Source organism: Oncorhynchus masou, chromosome 2 (assembly GCF_036934945.1).
Source record: "Oncorhynchus masou masou isolate Uvic2021 chromosome 2, UVic_Omas_1.1, whole genome shotgun sequence".
In the NCBI taxonomy this organism is placed as follows: Eukaryota; Metazoa; Chordata; class Actinopteri; order Salmoniformes; family Salmonidae; genus Oncorhynchus; species Oncorhynchus masou.
Window position 1 is genome coordinate 4,265,218 of NC_088213.1, and position 20,929 is coordinate 4,286,146.

The 20,929-nt window shown below is 49.8% G+C and overlaps 1 protein-coding gene across 1 annotated transcript in view; it reads left to right on the top strand.

Annotated features, from left to right (window-relative positions):
- herc1 (HECT and RLD domain containing E3 ubiquitin protein ligase family member 1) overlaps positions 1 to 20,929 on the top strand; it is a 273,217-nt gene that overhangs the window by 189,506 nt on the left and 62,782 nt on the right. The window contains exons 56-58 of the mRNA XM_064983713.1: positions 13,439 to 13,639; positions 14,516 to 14,646; positions 20,227 to 20,444. Of these exons, the coding sequence (XP_064839785.1) occupies positions 13,439 to 13,639; positions 14,516 to 14,646; positions 20,227 to 20,444 (550 nt within the window). The remainder of the gene's footprint in view (positions 1 to 13,438; positions 13,640 to 14,515; positions 14,647 to 20,226; positions 20,445 to 20,929) is intronic.

A 20,929-nucleotide genomic window follows, 5' to 3' on the forward strand; every position in this document is an offset into this window, starting at 1 on the left:
TGTGTGGAGTGGAGGTGGGAGGTCTGTGTGGTGGAGGTGGGAGGTCTGTGTAGTGGAGGTGGGAGGTCTGTGTAGTGGAGGTGGGAGGTCTGTGTAGTGGAGGTGGGAGGTCTGTGTGGAGTGGAGGTGGGAGGTCTGTGTAGTGGAGGTGGGAGGTCTGTGTAGTGGAGGTGGGAGGTCTGTGTAGTGGAGGTGGGAGGTCTGTGTAGTGGAGGTGGGAGGTCTGTGTAGTGGAGGTGGGAGGTCTGTGTAGTGGAGGTGGGAGGTCTGTGGAGGTGGGAGGTCTGGTAGTGGAGGTGGGAGGTCTGTGTAGTGGAGGTGGGAGGTCTGTGTAGTGGAGGTGGGAGGTCTGTGTAGTGGAGGTGGGAGGTCTGTGTAGTGGAGGTGGGAGGTCTGTGTAGTGGAGGTGGGAGGTCTGTGTAGTGGAGGTGGGAGGTCTGGGAGGTGTGTAGTGGAGGTGGGAGGTCTGTGGGAGGTGGGAGGTCTGTGTGGAGGTGGGAGGTCTGTGTAGTGGAGGTCTGTGTAGTGGAGGTGGGGTGGGAGGTCTGTGTAGTGGAGGTGGGAGGTCTGTGTAGTGGAGGTGGGAGGTCTGTGTGGAGGTGGGAGGTCTGTGTAGTGGAGGTGGGAGGTCTGTAGTGGAGTGGAGGGGGTGGGAGGTCTGTGTAGTGGAGGTGGGAGGTCTGTGTAGTGGAGGTGGGAGGTCTGTGTAGTGGAGGTGGGAGGTCTGTGTGGAGGTGGAGGTGGGAGGTCTGTGTAGTGGAGGTGGGAGGTCTGTGTGGTGGAGGTGGGAGGTCTGTGTAGTGGAGGTGGGAGGTCTGTGTAGTGGAGGTGGGAGGTCTGTGTAGTGGAGGTGGGAGGTGGGAGGTGGGAGGTCTGTGTAGTGGAGGTGGGAGGTCTGTGTAGTGGAGGTGGGAGGTCTGTGTAGTGGAGGTGGGAGGTCTGTGTAGTGGAGGTGGGAGGTCTGTGTAGTGGAGGTGGGAGGTCTGTGTAGTGGAGGTGGGAGGTCTGTGTAGTGGAGGTGGGAGGTCTGTGTAGTGGAGGTGGGAGGTCTGTAGTGGAGGTGGGAGGTCTGTGTAGTGGGTGGGAGGTCTGTGTAGTGGTGGTGGGAGGTCTGTGTAGTGGAGGTGGGAGGTCTGTGTAGTGGAGGTGGGAGGTCTGTGTGATGGAGGTGGGAGGTCTGTGTAGTGTGTGGAGGTGGAGGTGGGAGGTCTGTGTAGTGGAGGTGGGAGGTCTGTGTAGTGGAGGTGGGAGGTCTGTGTAGTGGAGGTGGGAGGTCTGTGTAGTGGAGGTGGGAGGTCTGTGTGTAGTGGAGGTGGGAGGTCTGTGTAGTGGAGGTGGGAGGTCTGTGTAGTGGAGGTGGGAGGTCTGTGTAGTGGAGGTGGGAGGTCTGTGTAGTGGAGGTGGGAGGTCTGTGTAGTGGAGGTGGGAGGTCTGTAGTGGAGGTGGGAGGTCTGTGTAGTGGAGGTGGGAGGTCTGTGTAGTGGAGGTGGGAGGTCTGGAGGTGGAGGTGGGAGGTCTGTGTAGTGGAGGTGGGAGGTCTGTGTGTGGAGGTGGGAGGGAGTGGAGGGAGGTGGGAGGTCTGTGTAGTGGAGGTGGGAGGTCTGTGTAGTGGAGGTGGGAGGTCTGTGTAGTGGAGGTGGGAGGTCTGTGTAGTGGAGGTGGGAGGTCTGTGTAGTGGAGGTGGGAGGTCTGTGTAGTGGAGGTGGGAGGTCTGTGTAGTGGAGGTGGGAGGTCTGTGTAGTGGAGGTGGGAGGTCTGTGTAGTGGAGGTGGGAGGTCTGTGGGAGGTGGGAGTGGAGGTGGGAGGTCTGTGTAGTGGAGGTGGGAGGTCTGTGTAGTGGAGGTGGGAGGTCTGTGTAGTGGGGGTGGGAGGTCTGTGTAGTGGAGGTGGGAGGTCTGTGTAGTGGAGGTGGGAGGTCTGTGTAGTGGAGGTGGGAGGTCTGTGAGTGGAGGTGGGAGGTCTGTGTAGTGTCTGTGTAGTGGGAGGTGGGAGGTCTGTGTAGTGGAGGTGGGAGGTCTGTGTAGTGGAGGTGGGAGGTCTGTGTAGTGGAGGTGGGAGGTCTGTGGAGGTGGGAGTGGAGGTGTGGGAGGTCTGTGTAGTGGAGGTGGGAGGTCTGTGTGTGGAGGTGGGAGGTCTGTGTAGTGGAGGTGGGAGGTCTGTGTAGTGGAGGTGGGAGGTCTGTGTAGTGGAGGTGGGAGGTCTGTGTAGTGGAGGTGGGAGGTCTGTGTAGTGGAGGTGGGAGGTCTGTGTAGTGGAGGTGGGAGGTCTGTGTAGTGGAGGTGGGAGGGTAGTGGGGGTGGGAGGTCTGTGTGTGTGGGAGGTGGAGTGGAGGTGGGAGGTCTGTGTAGTGGAGGTGGGAGGTCTGTGTGGAGGTGGAGGTGGGAGGTCTGTGTAGTGGAGGTGGGAGGTGTGGAGGTGGGAGGTCTGTGTAGTGGAGGTGGGAGGTCTGTGTAGTGGAGGTGGGAGGTCTGTGTAGTGGAGGTGGGAGGTCTGTGTAGTGGAGGTGGGAGGTCTGTGTAGTGGAGGTGGGAGGTCTGTGTAGTGTGGGAGGTCTGTGGAGGGTGGGAGGTCTGTGTAGTGGGAGGTCTGTGTAGTGGAGGTGGGAGGTCTGTGTAGTGGAGGTGGGAGGTCTGTGTGTGGAGGGGGTGGGAGGTCTGTGTAGTGGAGGTGGGAGGTGGAGTGGGGTGGGAGGTCTGTGTGGAGGTGGAGGGTGGGAGGTCTGTGTAGTGGAGGTGGGAGGTCTGTGTAGTGGAGGTGGGAGGTCTGTGTAGTGGAGGTGGGAGGTCTGTGTAGTGGAGGTGGGAGGTCTGTGTAGTGGAGGTGGGAGGTCTGTGTAGTGGAGGTGGGAGGTCTGTGTAGTGGAGGTGGGAGTGGAGTGGAGGTGGGAGGTCTGTGTAGTGGAGGTGGGAGGTCTGTGTAGTGGAGGTGGGAGGTCTGTGTAGTGGAGGTGGGAGGTCTGTAGTGGAGGTGGGAGGTCTGTGTGGGAGGTGGAGGTGGGAGGTCTGTGTAGTGGAGGTGGGAGGTCTGTGTGGAGTGGAGGTGGGAGGTCTGTGTAGTGGAGGTGGGAGGTCTGTGTAGTGGAGGTGGGAGGTCTGTGTAGTGGAGGTGGGAGGTCTGTGTAGTGGAGGTGGGAGGTCTGTGTAGTGGAGGTGGGAGGTCTGTGGAGGTGGAGGTCTGTGGTGGGAGGTCTGTGTAGTGGAGGTGGGAGGTCTGTGTAGTGGAGGTGGGAGGTCTGTGTAGTGGAGGTGGGAGGTCTGTGTAGTGGAGGTGGGAGGTCTGTGTAGTGTGGGAGGTGGAGTGGAGGTGGGAGGTCTGTGTAGTGGAGGTGGGAGGTCTGTGTAGTGGAGGTGGGAGGTCTGTGTAGTGGAGGTGGGAGGTCTGTGTAGTGGAGGTGGGAGGTCTGTGTAGTGGAGGTGGGAGGTCTGTGTAGTGGAGGTGGGAGGTCTGTGTAGTGGAGGTGGGAGGTCTGTGTAGTGGAGGTGGGAGGTCTGTGTAGTAGTGGAGGTGGGAGGTCTGTGTAGTGGAGGTGGGAGGTCTGTGGAGGTGGAGTGGAGGTGGGAGGTCTGTAGTGGAGGTGGGAGGTCTGTGTAGTGGAGGTGGGAGGTCTGTGTAGTGGAGGTGGGAGGTCTGTGTAGTGGAGGTGGGAGGTCTGTGTAGTGGAGGTGGGAGGTCTGTGTAGTGGAGGTGGGAGGTCTGTGTAGTGGAGGTGGGAGGTCTGTGTAGTGTGGGAGGTCTGTGTAGTGGAGGTGGGAGGTCTGTGTAGTGGAGGTGGGAGGTCTGTGTAGGTGGAGGTGGGAGGTCTGTGTAGTGGAGGTGGGAGGTCTGTGTAGTGGAGGTGGGAGGTCTGTGTAGTGGAGGTGGGAGGTCTGTGTAGTGGAGGTGGGAGGTCTGGAGGTGGGAGGTCTGTGTAGTGGAGGTGGGAGGTCTGTGTAGTGGAGGTGGGAGGTCTGTGTAGTGGAGGTGGGAGGTCTGTGTGGGAGGTGGGAGGTCTGTGTAGTGGAGGTGGGAGGTCTGTGTAGTGGAGGTGGGAGGTCTGTAGTGGAGGTGGGAGGTCTGTGGTGGAGGTGGGAGGTCTGTGTAGTGGAGGTGGGAGGTCTGTGTAGTGGAGGTGGGAGGTCTGTGTAGTGGAGGTGGGAGGTCTGTGTAGTGGAGGTGGGAGGTCTGTGTAGTGGAGGTGGGAGGTCTGTGTAGTGGAGGTGGGAGGTCTGTGTGAGTGGAGGTGGGAGGTCTGTGTAGTGGAGGTGGGAGGTCTGTGTAGTGGAGGTGGGAGGTCTGTGTAGTGGAGGTGGGAGGTCTGTGTGGAGGTGGGAGGTCTGTGTAGTGGAGGTGGGAGGTCTGTGTGGAGGTGGAGGTGGGAGGTCTGTGTAGTGGAGGTGGGAGGTCTGTGTGTGGGAGGTCTGGAGGTGGGAGGTCTGTGTAGTGGAGGTGGGAGGTCTGTGTAGTGGAGGTGGGAGGTCTGTGTAGTGGAGGTGGAGGTGGGAGGTCTGTGTGGTGGAGGTGGGAGGTCTGTGTGGAGGTGGAGGTGGGAGGTCTGTGTAGTGGAGGTGGGAGGTCTGTGTAGTGGAGGTGGGAGGTCTGTGTAGTGGAGGTGGGAGGTCTGTGTAGTGGAGGTGGGAGGTCTGTGTAGTGGAGGTGGGAGGTCTGTGTAGTGGAGGTGGGAGGTCTGTGTAGTGGAGGTGGGAGGTCTGTGTGGAGTGGAGGTGGGAGGTCTGTGTGGGAGTGGAGGTGGGAGGTCTGTGTAGTGGAGGTGGGAGGTCTGTGGAGGTGGAGGGTGGGGGGAGGTCTGTGTAGTGGAGGTGGGAGGTCTGTGTAGTGGAGGTGGGAGGTCTGTGGAGTGGAGGTGGGAGGTCTGTGTAGTGGAGGTGGGAGGTCTGTGTAGTGGAGGTGGGAGGTGGGAGTGGGTGGGAGGTGTGTAGTGGAGGTGGGAGGTCTGTGTAGTGGAGGTGGGAGGTCTGTGTAGTGGAGGTGGGAGGTCTGTGTAGTGGAGGTGGGAGGTCTGTGTAGTGGAGGTGGGAGGTCTGTGTAGTGGAGGTGGGAGGTCTGTGTAGTGGAGGTGGGAGGTCTGTGTAGTGGAGGTGGGAGGTCTGTGTAGTGGAGGTGGGAGGTCTGTGTAGTGGAGGTGGGAGGTCTGTGTAGTGGAGGTGGGAGGTCTGTGTAGTGGAGGTGGGAGGTCTGGAGGTCTGGGAGGTCTGTGTAGTGGAGGTGGGAGGTCTGTGTGGAGGTGGAGGTGGGAGGTCTGTGTAGTGGAGGTGGGAGGTCTGTGTAGTGGAGGTGGGAGGTCTGTGTAGTGGAGGTGGGAGGTCTGTGTAGTGGAGGTGGGAGGTCTGTGTAGTGGAGGTGGGAGGTCTGTGTAGTGGAGGTGGGAGGTCTGTGTGGAGTGGAGGTGGGAGGTCTGTGTAGTGGAGGTGGGAGGTCTGTGTAGTGGAGGTGGGAGGTCTGTGTAGTGGAGGTGGGAGGTGGGAGTGGAGGTGGAGGTGGGAGGTCTGTGTAGTGGAGGTGGGAGGTCTGTGTAGTGGAGGTGGGAGGTCTGTGTAGTGGAGGTGGGAGGTCTGTGTAGTGGAGGTGGGAGGTCTGTGAGGTGGAGGTGGGAGGTCTGTGTAGTGGAGGTGGGAGGTCTGTGTGGAGTGGAGGTGGGAGGTCTGTGTAGTGGAGGTCTGTGTAGTGGAGGGTGGGAGGTCTGTGTAGTGGAGGTGGGAGGTCTGTGTAGTGGAGGTGGGAGGTCTGTGTAGTGGAGGTGGGAGGTCTGTGTGGTGGAGGTGGGAGGTCTGTGTAGTGGAGGTGGAGGTGGGAGGTCTGTGTAGTGGGAGGTGGGAGGTCTGTGTAGTGGAGGTGGGAGGTCTGTGTAGTGGAGGTGGGAGGTCTGTGTAGTGGAGGTGGGAGGTCTGTGTAGTGGAGGTGGGAGGTCTGTGAGGTGGAGGTGGGAGGTCTGTGTAGTGGAGGTGGGAGGTCTGTGTAGTGGAGGTGGGAGGTCTGTGTAGTGGAGGTGGGAGGTGGGAGGTCTGTGTAGTGGAGGTGGGAGGTCTGTGTAGTGGAGGTGGGAGGTCTGTGTAGTGGGGGTGGGAGGTCTGTGTAGTGGAGGTGGGAGGTCTGTGAGGTGGAGGTGGGAGGTCTGTAGTGGAGGTGGGAGGTCTGTGTGTGTGGAGGTGGGAGGTCTGTGTAGTGGAGGTGGGAGGTCTGTGGAGTGGAGGTCTGTGTGGGAGGTCTGTGTAGTGGAGGTGGGAGGTCTGTGAAGTGGAGGTGGGAGGTCTGTGTAGTGGAGGTGGGAGGTCTGTGTAGTGGAGGTGGGAGGTCTGTGTAGTGGAGGTGGGAGGTCTGTGTAGTGGAGGTGGGAGGTCTGTGTAGTGGAGGTGTGGGAGGTCTGTGTAGTGGAGGTGGGAGGTCTGTGGTGGAGGTGGGAGGTCTGTGTAGTGGAGGTGGGAGGTCTGTGTAGTGGAGGTGGGAGGTCTGTGTAGTGGAGGTGGGAGGTCTGTGTAGTGGAGGTGGGAGGTCTGTGTAGTGGAGGTGGGAGGTCTGTGTAGTGGAGGTGGGAGGTCTGTGTAGTGGAGGTGGGAGGTCTGTGTAGTGGAGGTGGGAGGTCTGTGTAGTGGAGGTGGGAGGTCTGTGTAGTGGAGGTGGGAGGTCTGTGTGGAGGTGGGAGGTCTGGTGGGAGGTGGGAGGTCTGTGTAGTGGAGGTGGGTGGAGGTGGGAGGTCTGTGTAGTGGAGGTGGGAGGTCTGTGTAGTGGAGGTGGGAGGTCTGTGTGGAGGTGGAGGTGGGAGGTCTGTGTAGTGGAGGTGGGAGGTCTGTGTAGTGGAGGTGGGAGGTCTGTAGTGGAGTGGAGGTGGGAGGTCTGTGTAGTGGAGGTGGGAGGTCTGTGTGGGAGTGGAGGTGGGAGGTCTGTGTAGTGGAGGTGGGAGGTCTGTGTAGTGGAGGTGGGAGGTCTGTGTAGTGGAGGTGGGAGGTCTGTGTAGTGGAGGTGGGAGGTCTGTGTAGTGGAGGTGGGAGGTCTGTGTAGTGGAGGTGGGAGGTCTGTGTAGTGGAGGTGGGAGGTCTGTGTAGTGGAGGTGGGAGGTCTGTGTAGTGGAGGTGGGAGGTCTGTGTAGTGGAGGTGGGAGGTCTGTGTAGTGGTGGGAGGTCTGTGTAGTGGAGGTGGGAGGTCTGTGTAGTGGAGGTGGGAGGTCTGTGTAGTGGAGGTGGGAGGTCTGTGTAGTGGAGGTGGGAGGTCTGTGTAGTGGAGGTGGGAGGTCTGTGTAGTGGAGGTGGGAGGTCTGTGTAGTGGAGGTGGGAGGTCTGTGTAGTGGAGGTGGGAGGTCTGTGTAGTGGAGGTGGGAGGTCTGTGTAGTGGAGGTGGGAGGTCTGTGTAGTGGGGTGGGAGGTGGGAGGTCTGTGTAGTGGAGGTGGGAGGTCTGTGTAGTGGAGGTGGGAGGTCTGTGTAGTGGAGGTGGGAGGTGGGAGGTCTGTGTAGTGGAGGTGGGAGGTCTGTGTAGTGGAGGTGGGAGGTCTGTGTAGTGGAGGTGGAGGTCTGTGTAGTGGAGGTGGGAGGTCTGTGTGGAGGTGGAGGTGGGAGGTCTGTGTAGTGGAGGTGGGAGGTCTGTGTGGGAGTGGAGGTGGGAGGTCTGTGTAGTGGAGGTGGGAGGTCTGTGTAGTGGAGGTGGGAGGTCTGTGTAGTGGAGGTGGGAGGTGGAGGTGGGAGGTCTGTGTAGGTGGAGGTGGGGAGGTCTGTGTAGTGGAGGTGGGAGGTCTGTGTAGTGGAGGTGGGAGGTCTGTGTAGTGGAGGTGGGAGGTCTGTGTAGTGGAGGTGGGAGGTCTGTGTGGAGTGGAGGTGGGAGGTCTGTGTAGTGGAGGTGGGAGGTCTGTGTAGTGGAGGTGGGAGGTCTGTGTAGTGGAGGTGGGAGGTCTGTGTAGTGGAGGTGGGAGGTCTGTGTAGTGGAGGTGGGAGGTCTGTGTAGTGGAGGTGGGAGGTCTGTGTAGTGGAGGTGGGAGGTCTGTGTAGTGGAGGTGGGAGGTCTGTGTAGTGGAGGTGGGAGGTCTGTGTAGTGGAGGTGGGAGGTCTGTGGAGTGGAGGTGGGAGGTCTGGTAGTGGAGGTGGGAGGTCTGTGTAGTGGAGGTGGGAGGTCTGTGTAGTGGAGGTGGAGGTGGAGGTGGGAGGTCTGTGTAGTGGAGGTGGGAGGTCTGTGTAGTGGAGGTGGGAGGTCTGTGTGTGGAGGTGGAGGTCTGTGGTGGGAGGTGGGAGGTCTGTGTAGTGGAGGTGGGAGGTCTGTGTAGTGGAGGTGGGAGGTCTGTGTAGTGGAGGTGGGAGGTCTGTGTAGTGGAGGTGGGAGGTCTGTGTAGTGGAGGTGGGAGGTCTGTGTAGTGGAGGTGGGAGGTCTGTGTAGTGGAGGTGGGAGGTCTGGGAGGTCTGTGTAGTGGAGGTGGGAGGTCTGTGTAGTGGAGGTGGGAGGTCTGTGTAGTGGAGGGGGTGGGAGGTCTGTGTAGTGGAGGTGGGAGGTCTGTGTGTGGAGGTGGGAGGTCTGTGGAGTGGAGGTGGGAGGTCTGTAGTGGAGGGGGAGGTCTGTGTAGTGGAGGTGGGAGGTCTGTGTAGTGGAGGTGGGAGGTCTGTGTAGTGGAGGTGGGAGGTCTGTGTAGTGGAGGTGGGAGGTCTGTGTAGTGGAGGTGGGAGGTCTGTGTAGTGGAGGTGGGAGTGGAGGTCTGTGTAGTGGAGGTGGGAGGTCTGTGTGTGGAGGTGGGAGGTGGTGGAGGTGGGAGGTCTGTGTAGTGGAGGTGGGAGGTCTGTGTAGTGGAGGTGGGAGGTCTGTGTAGTGGAGGTGGGAGGTCTGTGTGGAGTGGAGGTGGGAGGTCTGTGTAGTGGAGGGGTGGGAGGTGTAGTGGAGGTGGGAGGTCTGTGTAGTGGAGGTGGGAGGTCTGTGTAGTGGAGGTGGGAGGTCTGTGTGGTGGAGGTGGGAGGTCTGTGTAGTGGAGGTGGGAGGTCTGTGTAGTGGAGGTGGGAGGTCTGTGTAGTGGAGGTGGGAGGTCTGTGTAGTGGAGGTGGGAGGTCTGTGTAGTGGAGGTGGGAGGTCTGTGTAGTGGAGGTGGGAGGTCTGTGTAGTGGAGGTGGGAGGTGGGAGGTGGGAGGTCTGTGTAGTGGAGGTGGGAGGTCTGTGGAGTGGAGGTGGGAGGTCTGTGTAGTGGAGGTGGGAGGTCTGTGTAGTGGAGGTGGGAGGTCTGTGTGTGGAGGTGGGAGGTCTGTGTAGGTGGGAGGTCTGTGTAGTGGAGGGGGTGGGAGGTCTGTGTAGTGGAGGGGGGAGGTCTGTGTAGTGGGGGTGGGAGGTCTGTGTAGTGGAGGTGGGAGGTCTGTGTAGTGGAGGTGGGAGGTGGGAGGTCTGTGTAGTGGAGGTGGGAGGTCTGTGTAGTGGAGGTGGGAGGTCTGTGTAGTGGAGGTGGGAGGTCTGTGTAGTGGAGGTGGGAGGTCTGTGTAGTGGAGGTGGGAGGTGGGAGGTGGGAGGTCTGTGTAGTGGAGGTGGGAGGTCTGTGTAGTGGAGGTGGGAGGTCTGTGTAGTGGAGGTGGGAGGTCTGTGTAGTGGAGGTGGGAGGTGGGAGGTCTGTGTAGTGGAGGTGGGAGGTCTGTGTAGTGGAGGTGGGAGGTCTGTGTAGTGGAGGTGGGAGGTCTGTGTAGTGGAGGTGGGAGGTCTGTGTAGTGGAGGTGGGAGGTCTGTGTAGTGGAGGTGGGAGGTGGGAGGTCTGTGTAGTGGAGGTGGGAGGTCTGTGTAGTGGAGGTGGGAGGTCTGTAGTGGAGGTGGGAGGTCTGTGTGTGGAGGTGGGAGGTCTGTGGGGGTAGTGGAGGTGGGAGGTCTGTGTGGAGGTGGGAGGTGGGAGGTCTGTGTAGTGGAGGTGGGAGGTCTGTGTAGTGGAGGTGGGAGGTCTGTGTAGTGGAGGTGGGAGGTCTGTGTAGTGGAGGTGGGAGGTCTGTGTAGTGGAGGTGGGAGGTCTGTGTAGTGGAGGTGGGAGGTCTGTGTAGTGGAGGTGGGAGGTCTGTGTAGTGGAGGTGGGAGGTCTGTGTAGTGGAGGTGGAGGTCTGTGTAGTGGAGGTGGGAGGTCTGTGTAGTGTGGGAGGTCTGGTGGGAGGTCTGTCTGTAGTGGAGGTGGGAGGTCTGTAGTGGGGGTGGGAGGTGGGAGGTCTGTGTAGTGGAGGTGGGAGGTCTGTGTAGTGGAGGTGGGAGGTCTGTGTAGTGGAGGTGGGAGGTCTGTGTAGTGGAGGTGGGAGGTCTGTGTAGTGGAGGGGAGGTGGGAGGTCTGTGTAGTGGAGGTGGGAGGTCTGTGTAGTGGAGGTGGGAGGTCTGTGTAGTGGAGGTGGGAGGTCTGTGTAGTGGAGGTGGGAGGTCTGTGTGGAGGTGGGAGGTCTGTGTAGTGGAGGTGGGAGGTCTGTGTAGTGGAGGTGGGAGGTCTGTGTAGTGGAGGTGGGAGGTCTGTGTAGTGGAGGTGTAGGGAGAGGTCTGTGTAGTGGAGGTGGGAGGTCTGTGTAGTGGAGGTGGGAGGTCTGTGTAGTGGAGGTGGGAGGTCTGTGTAGTGGAGGTGGGAGGTCTGGGAGGTGGGAGGTCTGTGTAGTGGAGGTGGGAGGTGGAGGTGGGAGGTCTGTGTGGAGGTGGGAGGTCTGTGTAGTGGAGGTGGGAGGTCTGTGTAGTGGAGGTGGAGGTGTGGAGGTGGGAGGTCTGTGTAGTGGAGGTGGGAGGTCTGTGTAGTGGAGGTGGGAGGTCTGTGTAGTGGAGGTGGGAGGTCTAGTGTGGGAGGTCTGTGTGGAGGTGGGAGGTCTGGAGTGGAGGTGGGAGGTCTGTGTGTGGGAGGTCTGTGTAGTGGAGGTGGGAGGTCTGTGTAGTGGAGGGTGGAGGTGGGAGGTCTGTGTAGTGGAGGTGGGAGGTCTGTGTGGAGTGGGAGGTCTGGTGTGGAGGGTCTGTGTAGTGGAGGTGGGAGGTCTGTGTAGTGGAGGTGGGAGGTCTGTGTAGTGGAGGTGGGAGGTCTGTGTAGTGGAGGTGGGAGGTCTGTGTAGTGTAGGTCTGTGTGGAGGTGGGAGGTCTGTGTAGTGGAGGTGGGAGGTCTGTGTGGAGTGGAGGGGGAGGTCTGTGTAGTGGAGGTGGGAGGTCTGTGTAGTGGAGGGGGAGGTCTGTGTAGTGGAGGGGGGAGGTCTGTGTAGTGGAGGGGGGAGGTCTGTGTAGTGGAGGGGGGAGGTCTGTGTAGTGGAGGTGGGAGGTCTGTGTAGTGGAGGGGGGAGGTCTGTGTAGTGGAGGTGGGAGGTCTGTGTAGTGGAGGGGGGCTGTAGGGTCTCCTTCCTGGAAACAGGATCTGACTCCCAAATGGCACTCTATTCTCTACAATGTGCACTACTTTAAAACAGAGCCCTATAGACCCTGGTACCAAATCGTTTATAGGGAATAAGATGCCATTTGGGACTCAGGTTCCGTTTCCAGGAAGGAGACCCTACAGCCCAGATCATCTGAATCTATCTGACCATGTGGTTTCTATTATAATATATCTGACCCTGTGGTTTCTATTTGACCCTGTGGTTTCTATTGGAATCTATTTGACCCTGTGGTTTCTATTAGAATCTATCTGACCCAGTGGTTTCTATTAGAATCTATCTGACCCTGTGGTTTCTATCTGACCCTGTGGTTTCTATCTGACCCTGTGGTTTCTATTTGACCCTGTGGTTTCTATTGGAATCTATCTGACCCTGTGGTTTCTATTAGAATCTATCTGACCCTGTGGTTTCTATTAGAATCTATCTGACCCTGTGGTTTCTATTAGAATCTATCTGACCCTGTGGTTTCTATTAGAATCTATCTGACCCTGTGGTTTCTATCTGACCCTGTGGTTTCTATTAGAATCTATCTGACCCTGTGGTTTCTATCTGACCCTGTGGGTTCTATTGGAATCTATCTGACCCTGTGGGTTCTATTGGAATCTATCTGACCCTGTGGGTTCTATTGGAATCTATCTGACCCTGTGGTTTCTATTAGAATCTATCTGACCCTGTGGTTTCTATCTGACCCTGTGGTTTCTATTCGAATCTATCTGACCCTGTGGTTTCTATTAGAATCTATCTGACCCTGTGGTTTCTATTAGAATCTATCTGACCCTGTGGTTTCTATTTGACCCTGTGGTTTCTATTGGAATCTATCTGACCCTGTGGTTTCTATTAGAATCTATCTGACCCTGTGGTTTCTATTCGAATCTATCTGACCCTGTGGTTTCTATTAGAATCTATCTGACCCTGTGGTTTCTATTCGAATCTATCTATCGGGCTATCAGGGAGCAGGGTAGCCTAGTGGTTAGAGCGTTGGACTAGTAACCGGAAGGTTGCGAGTTCAAACCCCCAAGCTGACAAGGTACAAATCTGTCGTTCTGCCCCTGAACAGGCAGTTAACCCACTGTTCCTAGGCCGTCATTGAAAATAAGAATTTGTTCTTAACTGACTTGCCTGGTTAAATAAAGGTAAAATAAAAAATACAAATAAATATCTGACCTGTGGGTTCTATTAGAATCTATCTGACCCTGTGGTTTCTATTAGAATCTATCTGACCCTGTGGTTTCTATCTGACCCTGTGGTTTCTATTAGAATCTATCTGACCCTGTGGTTTCTATTAGAATCTATCTGACCCTGTGGTTTCTATTAGAATCTATCTGACCCTGTGGTTTCTATTAGAATCTATCTGACCCTGTGGTATCTATCTGACCCTGTGGTTTCTATTAGAATCTATCTGACCCTGTGGTTTCTATTAGAATCTATCTGACCCTGTGGTTTCTATTAGAATCTATCTGACCCTGTGGTTTCTATTAGAATCTATCTGACCCTGTGGTTTCTATTAGAATCTATCTGACCCTGTGGTATCTATCTGACCCTGTGGTTTCTATTAGAATCTATCTGACCCTGTGGTATCTATCTGACCCTGTGGTTTCTATTAGAATCTATCTGACCCTGTGGTATCTATCTGACCCTGTGGTTTCTATTTGACCCTGTGGTTTCTATTAGAATCTATCTGACCCTGTGGTTTCTATTAGAATCTATCTGACCCTGTGGTTTCTATTAGAATATATCTGACCCTGTGGTCTCTATTAGAATATATCTGAGCCTGTGGTCTCTATTAGAATATATCTGAGCCTGTGGTCTCTATTAGAATCTATCTGACCCTGTGGTTTTTATTAGAATATATCTGACCCTGTGGTTTCTATTAGAATATATCTGACCCTGTGGATTCTATTAGAATCTATCTGACCCTGTGGTTTCTATCTGACCCTGTGGTTTCTATCTGACCCTGTGGTTTCTATCTGACCCTGTGGTTTCTATCTGACCCTGTGGTTTTTATCTGACCCTGTGGGTTCTACTGGAATCAATCTGACCCTGTGGGTTCTATTGGAATCTATCTGACCCTGTGGTTTCTATTCAAATCTATCTGACCTTTCAACCTTTCCACTCTGACCCCCTCCACCAGGTGGTAAAGGTCTTCTGGACGTGCAGCCCCACTGGGTGTCAGCTCTGGCCTGGCCGGAGGGAGAAGCCGTGTCCCTGTGGTGCGGGGAACCCAAAGATGTGTTGCTGGTCGGACGCATGGATGGATCCCTGGGCCTTATAGAGGTCCACGATGCCTGCACCATGCGTCGCACCGAGCTGGAGCACTGCTACCGGAAAGATGGTACGTAGTCTGGAGGGTGGGCTGGCATGGGGCGGCAGGGTAGACTAGTGGTTAGAGTGGAGGGGCGGCAGGGTAGACTAGTGGTTAGAGTGGAGGGGCGGTAGGGTAGCCTAGTGGTTAGAGTGGAGGGGCGGCAGGGAGACTAGTGGTTAGAGTGGAGGGGCGGTAGGGTAGACTAGTGGTTAGAGTGGAGGGGTGGCAGGTAGACTAGTGGTTAGAGTGGAGGGGCGGTAGGGTAGACTAGTGGTTAGAGTGGAGGGGCGGCAGGGTAGCCTAGTGGTTAGAGTGGAGGGGCGGCAGGGTAGCCTAGTGGTTAGAGTGGAGGGGCGGTAGGGTAGACTAGTGGTTAGAGTGGAGGGGCGGCAGGGTAGACTAGTGGTTAGAGTGGAGGGGCGGTAGGGTAGACTAGTGGTTAGAGTGAAGGGGCGGCAGGGTAGCCTAGTGGTTAGAGTGGAGGGACGGCAGGGTAGCCTAGTGGTTAGAGTGTTGGACTAGTAACCAGAAGGTTGCAAGATCAAATCCCCTAGCTGACAAGGTACAAATCTGTCGTTCTGCCCCTGAACAGGCAGTTAACCCACTGTTCCTAGTCCGTCATTGAAAATAAGAATTTGTTCTTAACTGAGGTTAAATAAAGGTTAAAAAATGAATGAATGTCCCCAGTTTTCACATAACTGTGACAAGTGTGTGTCTCTTGTGTGTCGTTGACCGTATGTTTGTTTTTTTTACTTCCAGGATTTTCTCTTTAAGACACTGATCTGAAGTCGTGTTGATTTGTGACTCTCCCGATTTAGACTTCTGACCGTTTTGATATTTTTTGGCGACGACGGTTTGACGTCGGTGTTCCGTGACCTGAAGTTTGTTGTTTCTCTGTTGTAGTGTCAGTGATCCACATCGCCTGGTACAGTGAGGACAGGCCGTTCGCCGTGGGCTACGCTGACGGCAAGCTGCTGATTGGCACCAAAGAGCCTCTGGAGAAAGGAGCTGTCGTGGTCATCGATGCCCATAAGGTCACCACTATCTCTATATAATAATATCACATTATATTATATTATACCTCTGGAGAAAGGAGCTGTCGTGGTCATCGATGCCCATAAGGTCACCACTATCTCTATATAATAATATCACATTATATTATACCTCTGGAGAAAGGAGCTGTCGTGGTTATCGATGCCCATAAGGTCACCACTATCTCTATTTAATAATATCACATGATATTATATTATACCTCTGGAGAAAGGAGCTGTCGTGGTCATCGATGCCCATAAGGTCACCACTATCTCTATATAATAATATCACATTATATTATATTATACCTCTGGAGAAAGGAGCTGTCGTGGTCATCGATGCCCATAAGGTCACCACTATCTCTATATAATAATATCACATTATATTATATTATACCTCTGGAGAAAGGAGCTGTCGTGGTCATCGATGCCCATAAGGTCACCACTATCTCTATATAATAATATCACATTATATTATATTATACCTCTGGGGACTGGAGCCGTTTAGTCTCTGTCTCCTCCTGTGTATCTCCTATAGCACTGGGTCACTAGATATCTTCATGTTTTTAGTCTCTGTCTCCTCCTGTGTATCTCCTATAGCACTGGGTCACTAGATATCTTCATGTTTTTAGTCTCTGTCCCCTCCTGTGTATCTCCTATAGCACTGGGTCACTAGATATCTTCATGTTTTTAGTCTCTGTCTCCTCCTGTGTATCTCCTATAGCACTGGGTCACTAGATATCTTCATGTTTTTAGTCTCTGTCTCCTCCTGTGTATCTCCTATAGCACTGGGTCACTAGATATCTTCATGTTTTTAGTCTCTGTCTCCTCCTGTGTATCTCCTATAGCACTGGGTCACTAGATATCTTCATGTTTTTAGTCTCTGTCCCCTCCTGTGTATCTCCTATAGCACTGGGTCACTAGATATCTTCATGTTTTTAGTCTCTGTCTCCTCCTGTGTATCTCCTATAGCACTGGGTCACTAGATATCTTCATGTTTTTAGTCTCTGTCTCCTCCTGTGTATCTCCTATAGCACTGGGTCACTAGATATCTTCATGTTTTTAGTCTCTGTCTCCTCCTGTGTATCTCCTATAGCACTGGGTCACTAGATATCTTCATGTTTTTAGTCTCTGTCTCCTCCTGTGTATCTCCTATAGCACTGGGTCACTAGATATCTTCATGTTTTTAGTCTCTTTCTCCTCCTGTGTATCTCCTATAGCACTGGGTCACTAGATATCTTCATGTTTTTAGTCTCTGTCTCCTCCTGTGTATCTCCTATAGCACTGGGTCACTAGATATCTTCATGTTTTTAGTCTCTTTCTCCTCCTGTGTATCTCCTATAGCACTGGGTCACTAGATATCTTCATGTTTTTAGTCTCTGTCTCCTCCTGTGTATCTCCTATAGCACTGGGTCACTAGATATCTTCATGTTTTTAGTCTCTGTCTCCTCCTGTGTATCTCCTATAGCACTGGGTCACTAGATATCTTCATGTTTTTAGTCTCTGTCTCCTCCTGTGTATCTCCTATAGCACTGGGTCACTAGATATCTTCATGTTTTTAGTCTCTGTCTCCTCCTGTGTATCTCCTATAGCACTGGGTCACTAGATATCTTCATGTTTTTAGTCTCTGTCTCCTCCTGTGTATCTCCTATAGCACTGGGTCACTAGATATCTTCATGTTTTTAGTCTCTGTCTCCTCCTGTGTATCTCCTATAGCACTGGGTCACTAGATATCTTCATGTTTTTAGTCTCTGTCTCCTCCTGTGTATCTCCTATAGCACTGGGTCACTAGATATCTTCATGTTTTTAGTCTCTGTCTCCCCCTGTGTATCTCCTATAGCACTGGGTCACTAGATATCTTCATGTTTTTAGTCTCTGTCTCCTCCTGTGTATCTCCTATAGCACTGGGTCACTAGATATCTTCATGTTTTTAGTCTCTGTCTCCTCCTGTGTATCTCCTATAGCACTGGGTCACTAGATATCTTCATGTTTTTAGTCTCTGTCTCCTCCTGTGTATCTCCTATAGCACTGGGTCACTAGATATCTTCATGTTTTTAGTCTCTGTCTCCTCCTGTGTATCTCCTATAGCACTGGGTCACTAGATATCTTCATGTTTTTAGTCTCTGTCTCCTCCTGTGTATCTCCTATAGCACTGGGTCACTAGATATCTTCATGTTTTTAGTCTCTGTCTCCCCCTGTGTATCTCCTATAGCACTGGGTCACTAGATATCTTCATGTTTTTAGTCTCTGTCTCCCCCTGTGTATCTCCTATAGCACTGGGTCACTAGATATCTTCATGTTTTTAGTCTCTGTCTCCCCCTGTGTATCTCCTATAGCACTGGGTCACTAGATATCTTCATGTTTTTAGTCTCTGTCTCCTCCTGTGTATCTCCTATAGCACTGGGTCACTAGATATCTTCATGTTTTTAGTCTCTGTCTCCTCCTGTGTATCTCCTATAGCACTGGGTCACTAGATATCTTCATGTTTTTAGTCTCTGTCTCCTCCTGTGTATCTCCTATAGCACTGGGTCACTAGATATCTTCATGTTTTTAGTCTCTGTCTCTCCTGTGTATCTCCTATAGCACTGGGTCACTAGATATCTTCATGGTTTTAGTCTCTGTCTCCTCCTGTGTATCTCCTATAGCACTGGGTCACTAGATATCTTCATGTTTTTAGTCTCTGTCTCCTCCTGTGTATCTCCTATAGCACTGGGTCACTAGATATCTTCATGGTTTTAGTCTCTGTCTCCTCCTGTGTATCTCCTATAGCACTGGGTCACTAGATATCTTCATGTTTTTAGTCTCTGTCTCTCCTGTGTATCTCCTATAGCACTGGGTCACTAGATATCTTCATGTTTTTAGTCTCTGTCTCCCCCTGTGTATCTCCTATAGCACTGGGTCACTAGATATCTTCATGGTTTTAGTCTCTGTCTCCTCCTGTGTATCTCCTATAGCACTGGGTCACTAGATATCTTCATGTTTTTAGTCTCTGTCTCTCCTGTGTATCTCCTATAGCACTGGGTCACTAGATATCTTCATGTTTTTAGTCTCTGTCTCCCCCTGTGTATCTCCTATAGCACTGGGTCACTAGATATCTTCATGTTTTTAGTCTCTGTCTCTCCTGTGTATCTCCTATAGCACTGGGTCACCAGTTATCGTCATATTTTATTATTAAAGCCTGTGTTTTTTTCTTCACAATGTAAAGTACTTGGAATTTCTGTAAATGAAAAGAGCTCAACAAATGCAATTTATTTGTACCATTAGTATTATTATTAGTAGTAGTAGTATTATTGCTAGTATTATTAGTGGTATTATTAGTAGTAGTATTAGTACTATTATTAGTAGTAGTAGTATTATTAGTAGTAGTATTATTAGTAGTATTATCAGTAGTAGTATTATTATTAGTAGTAGTATTATTAGTAGTACTATTATTAGTAGTATTATTAGTAGTAGTATTATTAGTAGTAGTATTATTATTAGTAGTAGTATTATTATTTTTAGTAGTATTCTTATTAGTAGTACTATTATTAGTAGTATTAGTAGTAGTAGTATTACTATTATTAGTAGTACTATTATTATTAGTAGTAGTATTATTAGTAGTAGTATTATTAGTAGTATTATTATTAGTAGTATTAGTACTATTATTAGTAGTAGTAGTAGTAGTATTAGTAGTAGTATTATTAGTAGTATTATTATTAGTAGTATTAGTACTATTATTAGTGGTAGTATTATTAGTAGTAGTATTATGATTAGTAGTACTATTATTAGTAGTAGTATTATTAGTAGTATTATTAGTATTAGTAGTAATATTATTATTAGTAGTAGTATTATTAGTATTATTATTATTAGTAGTAGTATTATTATTAGTAGTAGTAGTATTATTAGTAGTATTATTATTATTAGTAGTAGTATTATTAGTAGTAGTAGTATTATTATTAGTAGTACTATTATTAGTATTATTATTAGTAGTAGTAGTATTATTAGTAGTAGTATTATTACTATTAGTAGTACTATTATTAGTAGTAGTATTATTAGTAGTAGTATTAGTATTAGTAGTAATATTATTATTAGTAGTAGTATTATTAGTAGTAGTATTATTAGTAGTAGTATTATTAGTAGTAGTAGTATTAGTAGTAGTATTATTATTAGTATTACTATTTGTAGTATTATTATTAGTAGTATTATTATTATTAGTAGTATTACTATTAGTAGTATTATTATTAGTAGTAGTATCATTAGTAGTATTATTATTATCAGTAGTATTAGTATTATTAGTATTATTATTAGTATTATTAGTAGTAGTAGTATTACTATTAGTAGTATTATTAGTAGTAGTATTATTATTATGATTAGTAGTATTACTATTAGTATTACTATTAGTTGTATTATTATTTGTAGTATTAGTAGTATTATTAGTAGTAGTATTATTAGTATTATTAGTAGTAGTCTTATTATTAGTGGTATTGTTAGTAGTATTAGTATTATTAGTAGTAGTATCAGTAGTATTCGTGTTATTATTAGTAGTATTAGTATTATTAGTAGTAGTATTATTAGCAGTGGTATTATTATTAGTATTAATATTAGTAGTAGTAGTATTATTATTAGCAGTATTATTATTAGTAGTATTATTATTAGTAGTATTATTAGTATTATTATTAGTATTATTATTGGTGGTAGTATTACTATTAGTAGTAGTATTATTAGTATTATTATTATTAGCAGTATTATTATTATTAGCAGTATTATTAGCAGCAGTATTACTATTATTAGTAGTAGCAGTAGTATTATTAGTATTAATAGTATTATTGTTAGTAGTAGTATTAGTAATATTAGTAGTATTATCAGTAGTATTAGTACTATCAGTAGTAGTATTAGCGGCAGTAGTATTATTAGTATTATTTTTATTATTATTATTAGTAGTATTAGTATTATTAGTATTATTAGTAGTATTAGTATTATTAGTATTATTATTGGTAATATTAGTAGTATTGTTAGTATTATTTTTATTATTATTATTATTAGTATTATTAGTATTATTAGTATTATTAGTATTATTTGTAGTAGCATTAGTATTATTTTTATTATCAGTACTAGTATTAGTAGTATTGTTAGTAGTATTAGTATTATTAGTAGTAGTATTATCATTATTAGTAGTAGTATTATTATTAGTATTATTAGAAGTAGTATTAGTATTAGTAGTAGTATTATTATTAGTAGTAGTATTAGTATTATTAGTAGTATTAGTATTATTAGTAGTATTAGTAGTATTATTAGTATTATTCATAGTGGTATTATTATTAGTAGTAGTATTAGTATTATTTTTATTATTAGTAGTATTAGTATTATTAGTAGTATTAGTAGTATTAGTAGTATTAGTATTATTTTTATTATTAGTAGTATTAGTATTATTAGTAGTATTAGTATTATTAGTAGTATTAGTAGTATTAGTAGTATTATTAGTATTATTCATAGTGGTATTATTATTAGTATTATTAGTATTAGTATTATTATTATTTTTATTATTATTATTAGTAGTAGTAGTAGTCGTAGTAATATTTGTATTATTACATGTGTCTGTCCCAGGAGTCCATCACCAGTATAAAGTGGGATCCTACTGGTCAGATGCTGTTGACCTGTGCCAAAGAGGACGTGGTGAAGCTATGGTCCAGCCCTGGGTCAGGGTCCAACCCCGGAGCAGGCTGGAAGTGTCTGCAGAGCCTACCCCACCCTGCCCAGGTCAATGGAGTGGCCTGGTGTGGTCTGACTGGACGTGGAGCCAAACCTCTCAACATGCTGGCCACGTACGTATGGTATTCAACTGGACTGTGTTGATATTAATTCACTTTTAGTCATGTATGGAACTGAACTGGACTTTAGTAGACTATACAGTGGGGCAAATAAGTATTTAGTCAGCCACCAATTGTGCAAGTTCTCCCACTTAAAAAGATGAGAGCCCTGTAATTTTCATCATAGGTACACTTCAACTATGACAGACAAGTTGAGAAAGAAAATATCCAGAAAATCACATTGTAGGATTTTTAATTAATTTATTTGCGAATTATGGGGGGAAATAAGTATTTGGTTACCTACAAACAAGCAAGATTTCTGGCTCTCACAGACCTGTAACATCTTCTTTAAGAGGCTCCTTTGTCCTCCACTCGTTACCTGTATTAATGGCACCTGTTTGAACGTGTTATCAGTATAAAAGACCTGTCCACAACCTCAAACAGTCACACTCCAAACTCCACTATGGCCAAGACCAAAGAGACCAAAGACCGCAATGTCT